Genomic DNA, 20,033 nt, shown 5'->3' with positions numbered 1-20,033 from the left:
ATATAAAAACTCCTTACAGACAGCGGTGAGAATTGAACCACAATCTGATAGCTGGTGCTCTAAAGTGTTACGCTAATTGCAGCACTACCATGCAATTAACCAATAAGGCAACTTAACCAAATCCCAGACAATTGCATCATTCTTAAAGCAGGCACATGGTATTTCTGCAACAAACTTATTATATTTGAATTTCGAAAATGCAACCTTTTTCACCTGTTATCATACATGCTATTGCATTACTTTGACTAAAACTTATCACTCGTAATTAATCTGATATCTTTCAAATGTATATTAACTGAACTGTTGAAAGTGAAGAAACCCTTTTCCTGAAACAAGGGTTAATAGGGAAAAGTTGATATGAATGGTCAATGTAAAATGACAATTATGCAAGTGGAAGACTCTAAAATATTTCTTAAGAGATGAGATTGTTAAGGCACTGAATACTTAGAGAAGCAAAGTCATAGATCTGTTACAATGCAGGGCAAGGGAATTATACTTTGCAAAGAAAAGCTGAAAAAGGATTTAATGCAGATATACTGTATTATGCACATGATAGCAGGTTTGGTTCAAGATTTGTCTAGCTGTGACATCTTAGGTTGTTCAGTTCCATGTCACATAATTCTAAGACAATTACAGGACCAAAGAACAACAACAGATTGAATTGTTTCAGTGCAGTTTCTGGAAGAATATCTTTAGATTCAACATTGTGCTTGATCTACATGGCAACATGCATAGATTTTTATATTAAGATGACCATCAACATTTCTGAATCAGTTGACAAGTGAACAGCACAGAATTGTAGAATAGCTTGATAGGGTAATACAGGACGAGGTCATATGAACATCAGTACAACTAATAATAAAATTCAACAAATTGGCACTGACCTTTGAAAGGCCTAAAGCTGTGAACAAACTTCTAATTTCTCTGAGAATGTTGACAGCTAGTCTCCTAGTGGCTGGCCGACAGCTGCAGAGAACCACTAAAGCAAAACCCTCCACTGCATGGAAGACAGAGGAATAAGGGCTCCGTTCCAGTGGAAGTGTGTGGGCAGCTCCATTGGGAACAGCACGCTGTGGATAACATAATAAATGTGAGTAAGGCAGAAGCATGAAATTACAAAATGAGTTTGGCAACTGAACAGCAAAGCGGAGTTATAGGTTGTTTATTCAAAGTCACTTTTTAGTCATTACCTGCAGATCATGACCTTTCACGTGAGATTGAACTGCTTGTTTCCAATGATTTATTAACTGTACTAGCATCTTGACAGAGTTATCAAGGAGCGTTGGATGGACATCATTTACTTCTCGGACAATGAATGACACAAACCCCGAGAGAACATCCTCCCTCCAGTCAGAAAAGTCAACCATTAAAGCCTGTAGGGTAGTAAATGCCAGACCACGAAGTTCTTCATCCATGTGTATGGTGAGTCTATTTATTTAAAGAAAAAGATGCCTAATTACCAGTAATACATTTCTAGTGCACTGTCTATTCCCCTCCATAACTTAAAAATGCACAAGTTGAAAAGGGTTAAGCAAATGAAAATAGGAACTCAGTAATACTTTGCATTTCTATTTTTAAAAAGAAACAGCCCTTCCAGTCCAACAAGTCCATACCTTACAATTACACCCACGTGACCAACTAACCGGTACACCTTTGGAATGTGCATGGAAACTGCAACACCTGGAGGAAACCCATGCAGTCATGGGTTAACACACAAACTCCTATAGACAGCAGTGGGACTTGAACCCAGTATCGTAAAGCATTGTGCCTACCGTGTACTGTAAAGCACTGCGCTAACCGTGTTGCTGTCGTACTGGCCCAATAGCACTTGTAGATAGTGGGAAAGAGTAATTGATACAGTACAAAGAACTTCATTATAAAATCTAAATTGGTATTTTCAGTTTTTAATTTTAAAAGGGACAGTTTTATAATCTTGTAAGTCAACCAGATCCTCTCAATGTAAGATAACCGACTGATACAAATGATCAAATTATCAAAGTCCTGGCAAATGCAAGGTTTTTTCTTCCCCCCATACAGCCAAAATACATTCTCATGCACAGTATACAACTTAAGCTTTATATGTACTGAAAAACCTAGAAAAGAGAACAGCAATGTTTCACATATTAGAACATGTTTATGTTGTCAAAGATCTTAGAATCAGATTTATCACCAGCATGTGACGTGAAATTTGTTAAACCAACTTCATAACATTTTATTTTTATATTAGTATAAATTTGTCACCTTGCCAGAAGTTCAACAAGTTCTGCCCTGCTCATGCCATCTGGAATGAGCCTAGGAATAGCAGCCACACAAGTACGGAAAAGGTCAATCTTCGGCTTTCTTTCTCCCCTGTTAAAACAAAAATCATTGAAATGGTTAATCACTGTAACTTCCAAGAGTCATACATAAATATAATGAATTAGATCAGGAAAGAAGAAAAAAATTATATTTAATTATTTCAGTCAGTCATTTTCTAGTTAGCTTATCCTAAAAGAATTATTAATAGACTAAACTGCTGTGTTACAGAGGTTTCCAAGCATCAGTAATTTCCAATGTCAGGAAGTATCAACGAAATTTGACTTGATTTCATTTCACATTGATGTCGGATAATTGTTTTCATGACTGTAAAAAAAAGACTCGCAAAATTCATCTTAGCAATTTCTTTCATAAATATCAGGAGACACCCTACTTAGGAATCTGGAAAATAAATTAAGATGGAATTTTAAGTTGAATTGTTTACTCCACAAGAAGAAAGATGCATGAAAACAACCTGAAGGATTTAAGAACATAGCAAATGGGATGAAGGATGCATTTCTGCATAAGTCAGATGCATTACTGACATGGAAGATAATGTGATAAAGGTGAAAATCCTCAATTGATCTATACAGAAAGAAAGCATCTAATTTGAAAACAACTTCTACTATGTGGCATTGAAGACTCGAAAAAACAAAACATTGGCATAACTAAGCAAAGTCATAGTAACAAATGATCTATCTAATTGCAATGCACTCAAATAATGTGAAATATTTAAAATCTGGTAAGAGTCTTAATATCTGGGAAGCTGATAGGTAGATAAGTCACTTGGACCAAATGGATTACACCACAGAGTTCTGAAAGAGATAGCAGAAGAGATTGTGGAAACATTAGTAGAGACCTTTCAAGAATCACTAGAATGGTTCTGGAGGACTGGAGAATTGTAAAGGTCACTCCACTCTTTAAGAAGGGAGGGAAGCAAAAATCAGGAAATTATAGGCCAGTTTGACTGACTTCAGTGGTTCGGAAGATATTGGAGTCTATTATTAAGGATGAGGTTTCAGGGTACTTAGAGGTGCATGATTAAGTAGACCAAAGTTAGTATGGTTTCCTTAAGGGGAAATTTAGTCTGTTGGAATTCTTTGAAGAAACAACAGGCAAGATAGACAAAGGAGAGTCAGTGGAAGTTGTTTACTTGGATTTTCAGGCCTTTGACAAGGTGCTGCACATGAGAATGTTTGAACAAGATAAAAAACCTATGGTATTATGGGAAAAAATAGCATGAATCCAAGATTGGCTGACAGGCAGAAGACAAACAGTGAGAAAATATTTCTGGAGAATAGTGGTGCTCTTCAGGGGTCAGTGTTACTATGTTAATAATTTTGATGAAAGAATTAATGGTCTTGTGGCCAATTTTGTGTACGATACAAAGATAGGTGGAGGGGTGGGAAGTGTTGAGGAAGCAGGCAGTCAGCAGAATGACTTGGACAGATTAGGAGTATTAGTAGATGCAGTATAGCATAGGGAAGTGTATGGTCATGCACGTTAGCATTCCGTTAAGATGGTGGCATGCTTGGTCGCAGTTGCCTCTCCAGGTCCAACCAATGGTGTAATTGTTTGCCTTTTATATCTTTCTTATGATTGCAAGACGCTGCTGGCTATTAAGAGAACCAAGTATTGCAGATCTACTCCACTAGCAGGTTGCTGGATAGCAGTGGAACTCAGCATGGACTTGTTGCATACTGTATTGCCATCTGCTGCAGACACCCAGAGAAGGCAGAGTCAGAGGCGATGTAGGATCCAACAAATGGCATAAATGATTGTCATGTCGATGTTTTTCTTTTGATCACAAGACCCTGTTGGACATTGAAATGTAGAGTGCTGCAAGTCCAGTTCATTGGTTCCTTGATGAGACCGGATGCCGGGGGAATTGTGTGGCCTGGGTTGTTGCGTGGACAAAGCCCTCATGCCGTGGCATTGCCTGTTGAAGCCGCCCAGGAGAGGAGACACTGGAAGCGGTGTGGGAGAGAGCAGAAGCTCAGCAGGCATGCTGGAGTCTGTGCTGTGTTGGGGAGCTGCTCTCCAGTATTTGATCAGTGAAGGACAAGCTGGATTGCGTTCAGCTATGGCTGATCCAATGCGTAATGAGCAACTGGTGCGTGCTTCTTCTTGCAACATGGCACCAGGACAACATCCCATGCACTATCAATCTCCAGGCCATGGCACTCAGGGACTTGGGCTACATTATACTTTGTGGCTATATGTTTTTCTGCTATCATAACAATATAAGACCATAAGAGCAGAGTCAGGACACTCACCCCATTGAATCTGCCATGGCTGATTTATTATCCCTCAACTACTTCTCCTGCTTTCTACCCATGACCTTTGATGCCTTGACTAGAACATATCAATCTTCACTTTAAATATACTCAATGACTTGGCCTTCACAGAAACATGTGACAATGAAATCCAGATATTCACTACCCTCTGGCTAAAGAAATTCCTCAACTCCATTCTAAATGGATGCCCTCCTAGTCTGATACTGTGCCCTCTGGTCCTAAACTCACTCACTGTAGTAAACATCCTCCCTACATCCACTCTATCCACACCTTTCAATATGTTTCAATGAGATCCTCCCTCCTTCTTCTAAACTCCAGTGAGTACTTTATACTTCATTGTCGCCAAACAATTGATACTAGAACATACAATCATCACAGCGATATTTGATTCTGCGCTTCCTGCTCCCTGGATTACAAATATTAAACATTAAAAATAGTAAAAATTAGTAAATATTAAAAAATTAAATGATAAATCATAATTAGAAAATTTAAAAAATGGGAAGTAAGGTAGTGCAAAAAAACCGAGAGGCAGGTCTGGATATTTGGAGGGTAAGGCCCAGATCCCGGTCAGGATCTGTTCAGCAGTCTTATCACAGTTGGAAAGAAGCTGTTCCCAAATCTGGCCGTATGAGTCTTCAAGCTCCTGAGCCTTCTCCCGGAGGGAAGAGGGACGAAAAGTACAGGAACAGAGCCTTCAAATGCCCCTCATACATTAATCCTTTTCATTTCTGGCATCATTTTTGTGAACCTTCTATGGATCCTCTCCACTGTCAGCACATTTTTTTTAAAAAGGGGACCAAAGTTGATCATAATACTCCAAGTGTGGTCTGATCAATGCATTATAAAGCCCCAGCATCACATCCTTGTCCTTATATTCTAGTCATAGAACATAGAAATCTACAGCACATTATAGGGCCTTTGGCCCACAATGTTGTGCTGACTATGTAACCTACTCTAGAAACTGACTAGGATTTCCCCAGCGCATGGCCCTCTATTTTTCTAAGCTCTGTCTACCTATCTAAGAGGCTCTGAAAAGACCCTACTGTATCTAGTTCCACCACCGCCAGTGCATTCCACACACCCACCACTCTCTGTGTGAAAATCTTACCCCTGACATCCCCTCGGTACCTATTTCCAAGCACCTTAAAACTATGCCCCCTTGCGTTAGCCATTTCAGCCCTGGAAAAAAGCCTCTGGCTATCCACATGATCAATGTCTCTCATCATCTTATACACCTCTATCAGGTCACCTCTCAACCTCTGTCGCTCTAAGGAGAAAAGGTCAAGTTCACTCAACCTATTCTCACAAGGTACATCCTCCAATCCAGGCAACATCCTTGTAAATCTCCTCTGCACTTTCTCTCTATAGTATCCACATCCTTCCTATAGTGAAGTGACCAGAACTGAGCACAGTACTCCAAGTGGGGCCTGACAAGGGTCCTACATAGCTGTAACATTACCTCTCGGCTCTTGAACTAAATCTCAAGGTTGATGAGGGCCAATACACCGAATGCCTTCTGCACCACACAGTCAACCTGCACAGCAGCTTTCAGTGACCTATGGATTCGGACCCCAAGGTCCCTCTGATCCTCCACGCTGCCAAGAGTCTTACCATTAATACTGGACTCTGCCATCATATTTGACCTACCAAAATGAACCACCTCACACTTATCTGGGTTGAACTCCACCTGCCACTTCTCAGCTCAGTTTTGTATCCTATCAATGTCCCGCTGTAACGTCTGACAATCTTTCTTCTTCCAGTCCTCTCAAAATGAATGCTAACATTATGTATTTGTGCTGTATGTTCTACGCAACACACATAAAATGCTGCAGGAACTCAGCAGGTCAGGTAGCATCAATGGAAATGAACAAATAGTCAATGGTTTGGGCCGAGATCCTTTTTCAGGACTGGAAAGGAAAGGGGAAGATGAGGGGAAGATAGCTAGAAGGTAATAGACAAAGTCAAGCAGGTGGGAAAGGTAAAGAGCTGGAGAGGAAGGAATCTGATAAGAAAGGAGAGTGAACCATAGGAGAAAGGGAAGGAGGAGGGGCACCAGGGGAGGTGCTAGGTGAGAAGAGGCAAGAGGCCAGAGCTGGGAATAGAAGAGGAGAGGGGCAAGGGAATTTTTTTTTTACTGGAAGGAGAAGTCAATATTCATGCCATCAGGATGGAGGCTATCCAGATGGAACACAAGGTATTCCTCCTCCAACCTGATGGTGGCTTCATCATGGCAGAAAAGGAAGGCATGGACGATATGCCAGAATTGGAACAGGAATCGGAATTAAAATATTTGGCCACTGGGAAGTTCCACTTTAGGTGGATGGAGCAGAGGTGATCGACGAAGCAGTCCCCCAAGTTACGGTGAATCTCTCCAATGGAGAGGAGGCCACATTGGGAGCAACGGATACAATTGACAACGAGAGAAGATTTGCAGATGAAGTGTTGCCTCACCTGAAAGGATTGTTTGGGGCCCTGAATGGAGGGGAGTGAGGGGATAAATGAACAGATGTAGCATTGGGCATCTTGCAGGGGTAAGCTGGGAGGGATGACTGGACAAGTGTATCATGGAGGGAGCGATTCCTGCTGAAAGCGGAGAGTGGGCGAGAGGTAAAGACATGTTTGGTAGTAGGATCCCTTTGGAGATGCCATACTTTGCAGAGAATTACATGTTAGATGCCGAGGCTCATGGGGGTGATAAAACAGTGAGAGAATCGCTGTCAAGGTGGCGGGAAGATGGTATGAGCACAGATATCTGGAAAATGGAGAAGATGCAGGTGATGGAGGAGGAAAACAAATCCTGTTCTGTGAAGGAGGACATCTTGGAAAATGGATTGTTCTATGTAGCCAATGAAAAGGCAGGCATAGCTAGGGCTCATGGCTAGCTCTCGAGTCTGCGAAAGTGGGAGGAGTCAATGTAAAAATTGTTGTGGATGAGGACCAGTCCTGTGAGACAGAGGAGGGTGGTGATGGAGTGGAACTAGTTGGTTCTTTAGTTGAGAAAGTAGTGGAGAGCGGTAAGGCAAACTTGAATAGGATAGAAGTGTATAGTAGCAAGCAGTGCGGGGCAAGAGAGCTATGAGTTTGGTGGTGGATGGGAGTTCTCCAGAGTTGCTGAGGTTATTGTTGGTGTCAGAGACGATTGCCTGATGGTCCAGAATGGGGTCCTCTGCAAGAGTTAGGTAAGAGGTGTCTGAGAGTTACCACCAGGCCTCACCAAGGTAGAGGCAAGTGTTGTGTGCGACTGTTACTATTGTGTTTTGCACCTTGGCCGCAGATGAATGCTGTTTTGCTTGCCTGTATACATGTGTATGGTTGAATGACAAACTGGAATTTGAACTAGCAGAAGTAATACAGGCATAAATTAATTTCTAAATGGAAGTAAATTCAGAAATTGGATGTAAAATGGGACTATGGATTCCCAATGTATGATTCCCTAAAGATTAACTTGTAGGCTGAGTTGCTAGCAAGGAAGACAAATGCAATGTTAGCATTTATTTCAAGAGGACAGAATATAAAAACAAGGATATAATGCTGAGAGGCTTTATAAGGCTTTGGGCAGATCACATATGGAGTATTATCAGCATTTTTGAGCCCCTTATCTAAGGAGGATGTGCTAGCATTTTCTTAAATTGGAAATTTGCTTTACTGAATCTAAAAGCTAAAATTTAAAAGTGACACAATAATGGTGATATTTACAAAATGGTTTAAAAGTAGGTGCAGAGACAATGTATTGAGAATATGCTCATAATCTCTGATGTTGGCAGATAAGGTAAGCATATGGGATCCTTGGTTTTACTATGAGAGGCAATTGGTTGCAAAAGCAAGAAAATTATGCTAGATGTTTATAAAACAGATTAACTTCTGATTTTGAGACTGCGACACTAGTTCTAACGTTATACCCAGGACAAAGATCAACTCTGTCACATGCTGAAAGAATTTTGCAGCTTTCATGAGCTAACGTAAAGAGACAACAAGCCTTTGCTAACACCTCTTCACATAACAAACTCAAGAATCAATCCAATCACCTTCACTCCCTCTATAACAATATTTTTGCACCCTTCAGTAGGAAGACCAGACTCAATATTCCAGAGTCTTCTTTCCTTATACTCAAACCCTCTTGCGAGAAAAAATCCTGGAGTTCAATTCGATTTTCTATGGGAGAGTTTGGGTACAGTAAATGAAGAGAAAGTTTTCAATGACAGAAGGCATGGTAGGCAAAAATCATGTACTTTTAAGGAATTATAGAAATTAAACGGTATTTTATGAAAGGAATTGCATAAGTAGATGAAAACAAAGCATTTACTGACATGCAAAATAAAAGCAGGAGGGTTATTCACCCAATAGTGCTACTCAAAAGAAAATAGATAGGAGGACAAAATATGCCTCTTCAGTGTTGCATTCTTTAATTACCCTCACTAACAAATTTTTAAACAGAAAAAATGAAAACCTGGCAACGCTAAAACATCATTACAAAGCATGTTGGTTATTATCAGTATTGATATTTCTCAAAAGGCTGTCAACCATTTAAAAAGTAATTTTACGTATTTGTTTCTTACGTGATCATATCTTCAGGCTCCTTATTGGACATCTGTACATTAGTCATGCTCATAGATCTTCCCACTTCCTTGTCCAAGTGTCTAAGAATGCTGTCCAGAGCTTTCCTCACTTGGGGGTGATAAAATGACATTCCTAAGAGGGAAAGATGTTGGCATACTTACTATACTTCTGCTTTCTAGTTATGAATAAAAACAAGGAACAATACAAGAAAACTATTAAATTGCAAATTAATCTCAATATAGCATTTTTTTCTTGTGCAATTTGAAAATATGAACTAAAATGTTCAGGTAATGTAATTAATTCCGTAGCTTTTCTCTTTCACCCAATCAACTTTATTTTCCAGTTGTCTGTGACATAAAAGGCTGTAGCAATTTATTTCCTCCCCCATACCGCTACTCTTCTTCTTATTTAACCTCAAAGAATATTTCAATGTAAAATTAATCAACAGTTTCTCCAGGAAATAGAACTGAAAATTATCTAGAACATGTGACTTCAGCTGACCAAATACCTGGAACAAGCTGCTACAGGAGATGCACAGGCAGATTCAATTACAGCATTTAAAAGACATTTTGATCGGTACTTGGATAAGAAATGCAATAGACAATACGAGTCCAATGCAGACAAATAGGATTAGCAAGCTTGAGGTTGGGCAGAAGAGCCAACTTCTCTGCTGCATGTTTCTACTATTCCTTGACTATCTGTGCTTCCAAAATCAGAAATGTATTCATTAACAAAGTGGAAAAGTAATTTCAACATGATGATTTTCCAATCTAAATCCCGTTTTCCCCAGTTACAATACAGTGTAATATGAAGACGTTGCACAAATGTTCAAGATATATTCTTGTTTTGACCTGGGGAAATATAAAGATTTATGGGAGGGGATTATTCAAAGCAATGTGACTTCTTTCTAAGTGTAAAAGTTCTCTAAAACGTGAGCTTTGAGTTTAACTAAGATTTGAAATCCATAGTCTTCTGTGCTTACTCAGATGATTCAATGTGTGTTTCACTGATAAAACTAGCAGGACTTGACCCCGCTACTCATCTTTGCTATCATTCGGTTGTACAATCATCCTCATCCTGAAAAAAATTTAATGGGAGTATTTTGTCCATCCAGCACAATTATACAGTGAAAAGGAACTGTATAATTTGCGGTCTCACTATTTAAAACTGGACAATTAAATGACATAAACTGATTAAAACAACACAGGATAATATTCAGCAAACATCTTGAATCTGAAGAAAAGCTAAATCGCTTGGGTAAAAATACAAATAATTACTCCTCTGAAATCCCATTATTTTGTATTCTGAAGTCAAATACATGGTGTTTAAAAAAAAGACTATATATGTAAAAATAAGTATAAAAACCAACCTATCACTTTGGCTTCTTCATCTGTGAGGGTTTTGTTCAAAAAGATCTTCTTTACTCGCAGTGTACTACCTGATGGAAGAACAACTCCCGTTGTTGGCATTGGAGGTTCCCCATCTTTTTGCTGCAAACTATCTGCAATAACTAGAAATGCTCTCAACCCTATGTTCATTCTCTGCAAAAAAAAAATAAACTTTTGAGTTCTTTCAGTTGTGACAAATTCAAAGTCCAAAGTGAAGTCCAATTGTCACCATATGATCACAAATTGCTTAAAATGGAACATAATATGATATCCAATGTACATTAAAATAGTTATTAGGCACTTTGAAAATGTGAATATCTATCCATGAAAAACTAAGATAAATTTTTAACCAGTAAATGGAAAAGCATTTTAAACAATTGGTCAGAATAGCTTAATTACAATTTCAAGATTATTTTAATGTCAATACTAGTTTTAGCTTTGCTCTATATCACCACTTGGATAAATACTGGCACAATGAGAGAGAATTAGAGAAAATAATTGTCACAAGCAATTGATTATTCTGTACAAAAATATTATGATGCCAACTGGATATTTTTCTCAAAGTGCCATGAAATCATTTCCATTTATCTGAGAGAGCAGCAGACACTACTTATTGATTTAAAAAACCTTTCTAGATTTTGCTGTTTAAATATTACTGTTGTAAACTTCTGAATTCAGTTTATATCGTTGGAAGAAACTTGTAAGTAATTTGTCAATTTTACATGCTTATTAGGTTAAGGCATTCAGAAAATTGGAGAGCATAATATTAAATGTTGTGGTATCCTGAAATATTTTAAAACATATTAGGCAAGTGTCTAAGTCACTTTCTTTCACTTTTCAGAAAGGTCCCAACATCTCAATGCACTATATAGCAATTCTATAAAATTTCACTTTTCCAGATTACTTTCACACAGTATTGAGCAAAAACCTTAATTTGCAGCAAACTAAAGTTAAATTTATTAAAACTAAAATTAACTTTGTAGCTTTCCTATAAACTAAGATTTTCCACCATCTTCTCTATTTAAAGATAGTCATTAAAAAGGTCATTAAACATCTGTGTAATTTATTGTCATTTAAAGTTTTACACCTGCATAAGATTCATCTTGGTTAGACACATGAAGCCTAGTTATTGGGTTTCTCAAATATCAACACAGAATAATTATGTTAATTAGTTAATTCAAATCTCACCTCTGGGTTAATGGTAAATGTTTTTGATGGTTTTCCAACACAAAGCAAGTCAAATATAATTTCTTTCATTGCAAAATCAAGCCGCTCCTATTGTTAAAACAAAAAAATCCAGTAAATTTTAATAAAGGTGTACACTTGAAATTTATATTCAACGCTTATCATTAAGCAATTGCTTAGTAATTACAAGGCAGAAATTCGCAAGTCACTACTGGGGAACAGGCCTGTGCTTATGCTCCACAGCAGTTCCTCCCTTTTCTCCTTCGCAAGCTATTATTTAAATACACTTAAGCTGGTCTTAGTGTGAAGATGAATTCTACATTTGAGGCATTTTTTCAATCAAGGTTTCCCATGAATTACACACTAGAATTTTAATGGCTATACTGTATGTAAAAACAAAGACATAAATTTGACCACTACTGTAAATGTGTTTTACTACTGCTTAATGTCTTTACCAGTAACTTTTTCCAATGCATTTTCTCACCTCTATTTTCAACCTCACAGTTTATCGCTACTTTATGTACAGAGGATAAAAGGAATTTGCACACAGTATCAAAACTCCATTCCCAGCACCACCCACAGAACATTTAACAGTACTTTCATTTTTTACATCAGCAGTATTTACTTCTGGATCATTTACAGCCATTTGTTTTCTCGAAGCACCTGTTCTTGTTTTATTCCCTGCAGTCTGCAAGTGTTTAAGTTTACTATCGCCTAATCATTACTGCTTAAATATTGACTTTCAAACTACTCTTCCCTTCAAGGTATGAGTGATATTATTGACAGATATAATTTACATAGGCTGCATTAAGAGCTCTGATGTCGTTGGGAGCTTGTAGGACTAAAGGATGCCAGAAACATGGCCATAAATAACAATTCTTTGATTGAACATGTGGCGCACTGAGGGTCCGGTGTTCATTAGCAGCAGTAAAGAGTGAATAGATCTGAAGCCTTCCCTATGTTTACCAAGGGAGAAATGTATATAATGGAGGACTGGAATTGAACTGGTAATATGAATGCACAGAGATAACAAAGGAGTCACAAAACATGACGGTCAGATTTAAATGTGAACAAAATCAGGTTTATTATCACTGACACTTGTCATAAAATGTGTGGTTTTGTGGCAGCAGTGCAGTACATACAAATTATTATAAGTTACAATAAGAAATAAATAAAAAAATAAATAGATAGTGCAAAAGAGGAATACTGAGGCAGTGTTCGCGGATTTATGGACTGTTTAGAAATTGGACGGCAGAGGAGAAGAAGCTGTTCCTAGAGTGTTGAGTGTGCCTCTTCAGGCTCCTGTACCTCCTCTCTAATGTCAATAATGAAAATATGGCATGTCCCAATGGTGAGGGTTATCAGCACTCATATGGAGGCAATATCACAGAGGGACAGCATGTAAATGACAAAGGAAGGGAAAGACAAGCATGGTTCCATGAGGTCACTAGAAATGACAATCTAATAAATCACCCAGGTGGGCAACCACATAACAACATGTCAACAGTTATACAAGATCAACAATATTTAAAACGAAAGAGTAAGAATCTTAAGCATTTATCATAATAAAAATTACAAAAGTACAAGATATAAAAACAAATCTGAGTTACATTTCCTAGGAGCAGCACAATAAAAGCAAATGCTGAAAAGGTAGAGTATTTTTTTGACTTGCAAAATTAAAGGAGGATATTTTGTTTTGTATGCTCCTTGATAAGATGACTTAGTACCTGCCAAACAAAAAGGTGGTACTTAATGCAGCTTAATTAATTTTGCAAGATTCGTAAAATATTAAAAGTTGTACAACATATTTTAAATTCTTTTAGTAGGTCGTGAGTTTTGCTCTCATAGGCTAGTAGTTATATCTAACCCCATTAGCCCATTTTAAGCATGCTGAAAGCACGAACATAATGCTGCTAGAAGGAGATTTTCAGAATTATGACCCAGCAAGAATCAATGATAAATTTCTAAAGCATGACAGTGAGAGATTTTGAAGTGAGAAATTGCAGGTGATAACACGGGCAGATGCTTTCTGCTTTTGTCTTTGGAAGCAGCAGAGTTTTCTCATATAAGGTGGTTTTGCATGGCACACAGAAATCACAATGCACTGATGGTCATTGTTGAAGATTGTGGCTGCAGTGCAAATCAAGTAGGCTGTTTTACTCTAATTGGAGTACTCTAACTTGAGCTTCAGGAGCGTGACAAGTACATGTTCCAGAGATGGCAGCTGTAGACAGGAGGACCCACCTGCACCGGCAGGAGTGGGTCTAATGGTGGCCCATGCAACAAGTAATCATGAAGATCAGATGCTCCCATCATTTCAATTATGTAAAACAACATCTTGCTGGGTTACATCATTCTTAAACAGTTGAGTGTTTTGAAATAGCAATTAGGAACATAATACATTATTCTCCTAACTTATAGTTGACCGATGATAGAACAGTTTTGAAAAGTCAGAGAAAAGATTATATCAGTAAAGAATCCTAGTCTCTGACCTGGTCTTGTACCCAGAGTATTTATGAGACCAGTCTAATAAACTTCTGGTATTCCCCAGATGTTGATACACAGAACATGCTAATTTTTGAAAATATACAAGTTTTAAAAGCCTACCGGTAGAAAACAAAATATTTCAGTAAATTACCGATTGTTCCAATGAAGCCGAAATTACATAATGTTTGCAAAGCAGTACACATTGCAAATTGATGTTTCTCACAAATGAAATTAATGCCTGAAAAAATTTTGCTTGATATTTACCAAGTATCTCTGCTAAAATTAATTTCTTAAAGTCAAATCATATTATTAAAAGTGGTTGCTGAAGATACTTAATGGGGCAAAAATAGAACATAGAAGAACACAGAAAACCTATACCACAATACAGGCTCTTCGGCCCACAAAGCTGTGCCGAACATATACTTACTTTAGAAATTATCCAAGGTTACCCATAGCCCTCTATTTTTCTAAGCTCCACCGACCTATCCAAGAGTGTCTTAAAAGACCCTAACATATCCGCCTCCACCACCGTCACTGGCAGCCCATTGCACACACTCATCACTCTCGCAGTAAAAAACTTAGCTCTGACATCTCCTCTGTACCTACTTCCAAGCACCTTAAAGCTGCGCCTTCTCGTGTTAGCCATTTCAGCCCTGGGAAAAAAGCCTCTGACTATCCACATGATCAATGCCTCTCATCATCTTATACACCTCTATCAGGTTGCCTTTCATCCTCTGTCGCTCCAAGGAGAAAAGACCAAGTTCACTCAAACTATTCTCATAAGGCATGCTCCCAAATCCAGGCAACATCCTTGCAAATCTCCTCTGCACCCTTTCTATAGTTTCCACATCCTTCCTGTAGTGACCAGAACCGAGCACAGCACTCCAAGTGGGGCCTGAACATTACCGCTGTAATTACCAAATAGTGTAACATTACCTCTTGGCTCTTGAACTCAATCTCACGGTTGATGAGGGCCAATACACTGTAAGCATTTTGAACCACGTAGTCAACTTGCACAGCAGCTTTGAGTGTCCTGTGGACTCGGATCCCAAGATCCCTCTGATCCTCCACACTACCAAGAGTCTTGCCATTAATACTAGATTCTGCCATCATATTTGACCTACCAAAATGAACCAACTCACACTTATCTGGGTTGAACTCCATTTGCCACTTCTCAGCCCAGTTTTGCATCCTGTCGATGTCCCACTGTAACCTCTGACAGCCCTCCACAACACCCCCATCTTTGTGTCATCAGCAAATTTACTAACCCATCCCTCCACCTCCTCATCCAGGTCATTTATAAAAATCACAAAGAGATGGGGTCCCAGAACAGATCCCTGAGGCACACCACTGGTCACTGACATCCATGCAGAACACGACCAGTCTACAACCACTCTTTGCCTTCTGTGGGCAAGCCAATTCTGGATCCACAAAGCAAGGGACCCTTGGATCCCATGCCTCCTTACTTTCTCAGTAAGTCTTGCATGGGGTACCTTATGAAATGCCTTGCTGAAATCCATATACACTACATCTACTGCTCTACCTTCATCAATGTATTTAGTCACATCCTCAAAAAATTCAATCAGGCTCGTAAGGCACAACCTGCCTTTGCCGACTATTCCTAATCATATGATGCCTCTCCAAATGTTCATAAATCCTGCCCCTCAGGATTTTCTCCATCAACTTACCAACCACTGAAGTAAGACTCATTGGTCTATAATTTCCTGGGCTATCTCTACTCCCTTTCTTGAATAAGGGAACAACATCTGCAACCCTCCAATCCTCTGAAACCTGTTCCATCTCCATCGATGATGCAAAGGTCATTGCCAGAGGTTTAGCAATCACCTCCCTCACCTCCCACAGTAGACTGGGGTATATCACATCTGGTCCCAGTGACTTATCCAACTTGATGCTTTCCAAAAGCTCCAGCACATCCACTTTCATAAGGTCTATATGCTCAAGCTTTTCAGTCCGCTGTACATCATCCCTACAATTGCCAAGGTCCTTCTCTGTAGTGAATACTGAAATGAAGTATTCATCAAGTTCCTCTGCCATCTCCTCCGGTTCCATACACACTTCCCACTGTCACACTTGATTGGTCCTATTCTCTCATGTCTTATCCTCTTGCTCTTCACATACTTGTATAATGCCTTGGGGTTTTCCTTAATCTTGCTCGCCAAGGTCTTCTCATGGTCCCTTCTGGCTCTCCTAATTTCATTCTTAATCTCCTTCCTGCTAGCCTTCTAATTTTCTAGATCTCTATCATTAGTTTTTGAAACTTTCATAAGCTTTTCTTTTGTTCTTGACTAGAGTTTCAACAGCCTTTGTACACCACGGTTCCTGTACGCTACCATCCTTTCCCTGTCTCGTTGGAACGTACCTATGCAGAACTCCAAGCAAATATCCCCTGAACATTAACCACATTTCTTTCATACATTTCTCTGAGAACATCTGTTCCCAATTTACGCTTCCAAGTTCCTGCCTGATAGCTTCATATTTCCCCTTACTCCAATTAATCGTTTTCCTAACTTGTTTGCTCCTATCCCTCTTCAATGCCATGGTAAAGGAGATTCATATCTCCAAAATGCTCTCCCACTGAGAGACCTGACACCTGACCAGGTTCACTTCCCCTATACCAGATCAATACAGCCTCTCCTTTTGTAGGTTTATCTACATATTGTGTCAGGAAACCTTTCTGAACACACCTAACAAACTCCACTTTATCTAAACCCCTTGCTCTAGGGAGATGCCAATCAATATTGGGGAAATTAAAATCTCTTATCATGACAATCCCATCAGTTATTATTGCACCATTCCAGAATCTCTCTCCCTATCTGCTTCTCGATGTCCCTGTTCCTTTTGGGTTGTCTATAAATAACACCCAGTAGAGTTATTGACCCTTTCCTCTTTCTAACTTCCACCCACAGAGTCTCTGTAGACGACCCCTCCATGACTTCCTCCTTTTCTGCAGCCGTGACACTATCTCTGATCAACAGTGCCATGCCCCCACCTCTTTTGCCCTCCACCCTGTCCTTTCTGAAACATCTAAAGCCTGGCACTCAAAGTAACCATTCCTGTCCCTGAGCCACCCAAGTCTCTGTAATGGGCACAACATCATAGCTTGAAGTAGTGATCCACGCTCAAAGCTCATCCACTTTGTTCATGATAGTCCTTGCATTAAAATAGGCACATCTCAAACCATCAGTCTGAGTGCATCCCTTCTCTATCACCAGTTTATCCTCCCTCTCACACTGCCTACAAGCTTTCTCTATTTGTGAGTCAACCACCAATTCCTCAGTCTCTTCAGTTTGGTTCCCATCCTCCAGCAATTCTAGTTTAAACTCTCCCCAACAGCCTGAGCAAACCTTTCTGCCAGGATATTGGTCCCTCTCAGATTCAAGTGCAACCCATCCTTATTGTACAAGCACACTGAGATTACTACCTTTGAGGCCCTGCTTCTCAGCTTCTTTCCAAACTCCCTGTAGTCTATTTTCTGGACCTGCTTCATTTTCCTACCTATATCATTGGTACCAATATGTACCATGACCTCTGGCTGTTCACCTTCCAACTTCAGGATATCGTGGATGCAATCGGAAACATCCCGGACCCTGGTACCTGGAAGGTAAACTACCATCCGCATTTCTTTCCTGCGTCCATAGAATTGCCTGTCTAATCCCCTAACTATAGAGTCCCCTATCACTGCTGCCACCCTCTTCCTTTCCCTACCCTTCTGAGCCACAGGGACAGACTCTGTGCCAGAGGCACAGCCACTGTTGTTTCCCACAGGTAGGTTCTGCCCCCCAACAGTACTGAAACAGGAGTACTTACTATTAAGGGGGACAGCCACAGGGGTACTCTCTAGTATCTGACTCTTGCCCTTCCCTCTCCTGACTATTACCACTTATCTGTCTCCCTAGGCCACCGTGTGATTACCTGCCTATAGCTCTTATCTATCACCTCCTCACTTTCCCTGACCAGACGAAGGTCATCCAGCTGCATATCCAGTTTCCTAACCCAGTCCCTAAGGAACTGCAGCTCGATGCACCTGGTGCAGATATGGCTGTTCGGGAGTCTGGGAGTCTCCTGGACATCCCACACCTGACACCAGTTACAGAACAACAGCCTCACAGACATACTTCTTATTCCTATTCTTCACAAGTAACTTACCTCACCTCGACCCGTTATTGCCGAAGCCCTCCTACTCTCAAGCCCGCTCTATAAAGCTGTCTTCTTTTTAAATTCTTCCTACTGGTCTAACTCGGTGACGTCCACGGGCCAACAGGAAGAATTTAAAAAGAGCGCATTTTTCTTCAGCGATTTGATTGGTGTTTGATTGAATAGATTGAATTAATTTTGAATTAACACTTTTTTAATTTCCCAAAATGGATGGAATGAATTAATGAAGTATCTTCCAAGAGTGTGTCTTCAAACAAATTATTACTGCAAGGTGCAATGCTACATAATTCTTAAAATTATGAGAACATCTGACATTCACAAAAGCCAGTTGCCTAGACTACCATTAGTCCTATTCCTGCCAGGGCAGGTAGGTCCTCCTGTCTACAGCTGACATTTCTAGAAACAGCATGTATAACGACCAATTTCAGAAGCTTACACCTACCATATTTCTCCGCCTTTTGGCGACTATACTCACCACCTCTACGAGACTGCTCCTGTCACTACCTATTACGGAGTCTTCTACCACTGCCATTCAAATGCTCTTTGCACTTCAGCACAACCACACAAATATTAAATCAGAGATTCTTTATGATGGTGGTAATTTAGCATGTTAACATTACATGGAAGTGCTCAAAATTTTATGGACAATCACTTTGTTGATATGTGCATCATAATCATCACTTATCATTTACATTCCAAGCCCGAGTATCATCCTAGTCTTTTTGCTAAAAACATAGGATGCTTCATTATCTCTGCAATCACCAGCAAACATTCCACTTCTGACCTGATAGAGGGAAGGTATTAGTGGTTGTGTTTCACAGGCTATCCTGAGAAATTTCAACAACATTGCTCTTTCTTTTCTTTTTAAATCTTTTTATTAATTTTCAAAATTATAAACAAAACAATGTTGATACAAAGAGATTGGAATAATCTTATTATTAATAAACATATACAAAAAAGATTTCAAATTACACAGGTGTAATAGACTTCCAAACTCATGATATAATTAATCATAAAGAAAAAGAATAAAAAGAAAAAAAATACGTACAAAGAAAAATCCCCCCAAACAAAAAAAGAACTTATTACTAAACCCAAAAAGAGCAAATGGAACAAAACAGGGCTAGACCAATATCTTAAATCGAACACATTCAGTAATGTCGTCAACTCTGCTCCTCTATTCATATATTTTAAGTTAATAAGGAAGATTCGGAAAGGTCAAATTACATCATATGAAAATGCCGAATAGGGGTTCCAAGTTTCTTCAAATTTAACCGAAGAATCAAAAATATCACTTCTAATTTTTTCTAAATTTAAACATAATATAGTTTGGGAAAACCACTGGAATGTAGGAGGAGGATTGGTCTCCTTCCAGTTCAATAAAATAACATTGCTCTTTGGTTTGGTATCTCCTATTGTATTAGCTAATTGTATCCAAAGTTGAATAGTCCTGGCAGAATCAACACTGGCATTATTGATCATATTGTAAGCTAATGAAAATCACTTGCAGATATAGTCAGCACTACCCTCCCAATTTCCATCTGTGTGATAGTTTAATATAAAACATGTGTGTCCAGTTAATGATCAGGTTAAGATCATCATGACCAAAATTTGTTGGTGATAACAGCGGTTCTGAATGGAACCGCAGAGG

General features: G+C 39.2%; 1 protein-coding gene across 18 annotated transcripts in view; it reads right to left on the bottom strand.

The window, feature by feature from the left end:
* The window catches only part of fryl (furry homolog, like), a 372,606-nt gene that overhangs the window by 146,288 nt on the left and 206,285 nt on the right, over positions 1-20,033 (bottom strand). For all 18 annotated transcript variants that reach the window (XR_011885352.1, XR_011885353.1, XM_072252739.1 and 15 more), the window contains 6 exons: positions 11,726-11,812; positions 10,519-10,690; positions 9,149-9,281; positions 2,242-2,349; positions 1,191-1,428; positions 885-1,070 (listed from right to left, as the gene is read on the bottom strand). Coding sequence is in view for 16 of the 18 variants with exons in the window: in XM_072252739.1 (XP_072108840.1) it covers positions 885-1,070; positions 1,191-1,428; positions 2,242-2,349; positions 9,149-9,281; positions 10,519-10,690; positions 11,726-11,812 (924 nt within the window). In the remaining 2 variants the exon portion in view is untranslated. The remainder of the gene's footprint in view (positions 1-884; positions 1,071-1,190; positions 1,429-2,241; positions 2,350-9,148; positions 9,282-10,518; positions 10,691-11,725; positions 11,813-20,033) is intronic.

The sequence above is a fragment of the Mobula birostris genome, chromosome 3 (assembly GCF_030028105.1).
Source record: "Mobula birostris isolate sMobBir1 chromosome 3, sMobBir1.hap1, whole genome shotgun sequence".
Lineage (NCBI taxonomy): Eukaryota > Metazoa > Chordata > Chondrichthyes > Myliobatiformes > Myliobatidae > Mobula > Mobula birostris.
The sequence above is the reverse complement of the archived record's forward strand: the minus strand, read 5'-3'. Positions and strand labels throughout refer to the sequence as shown.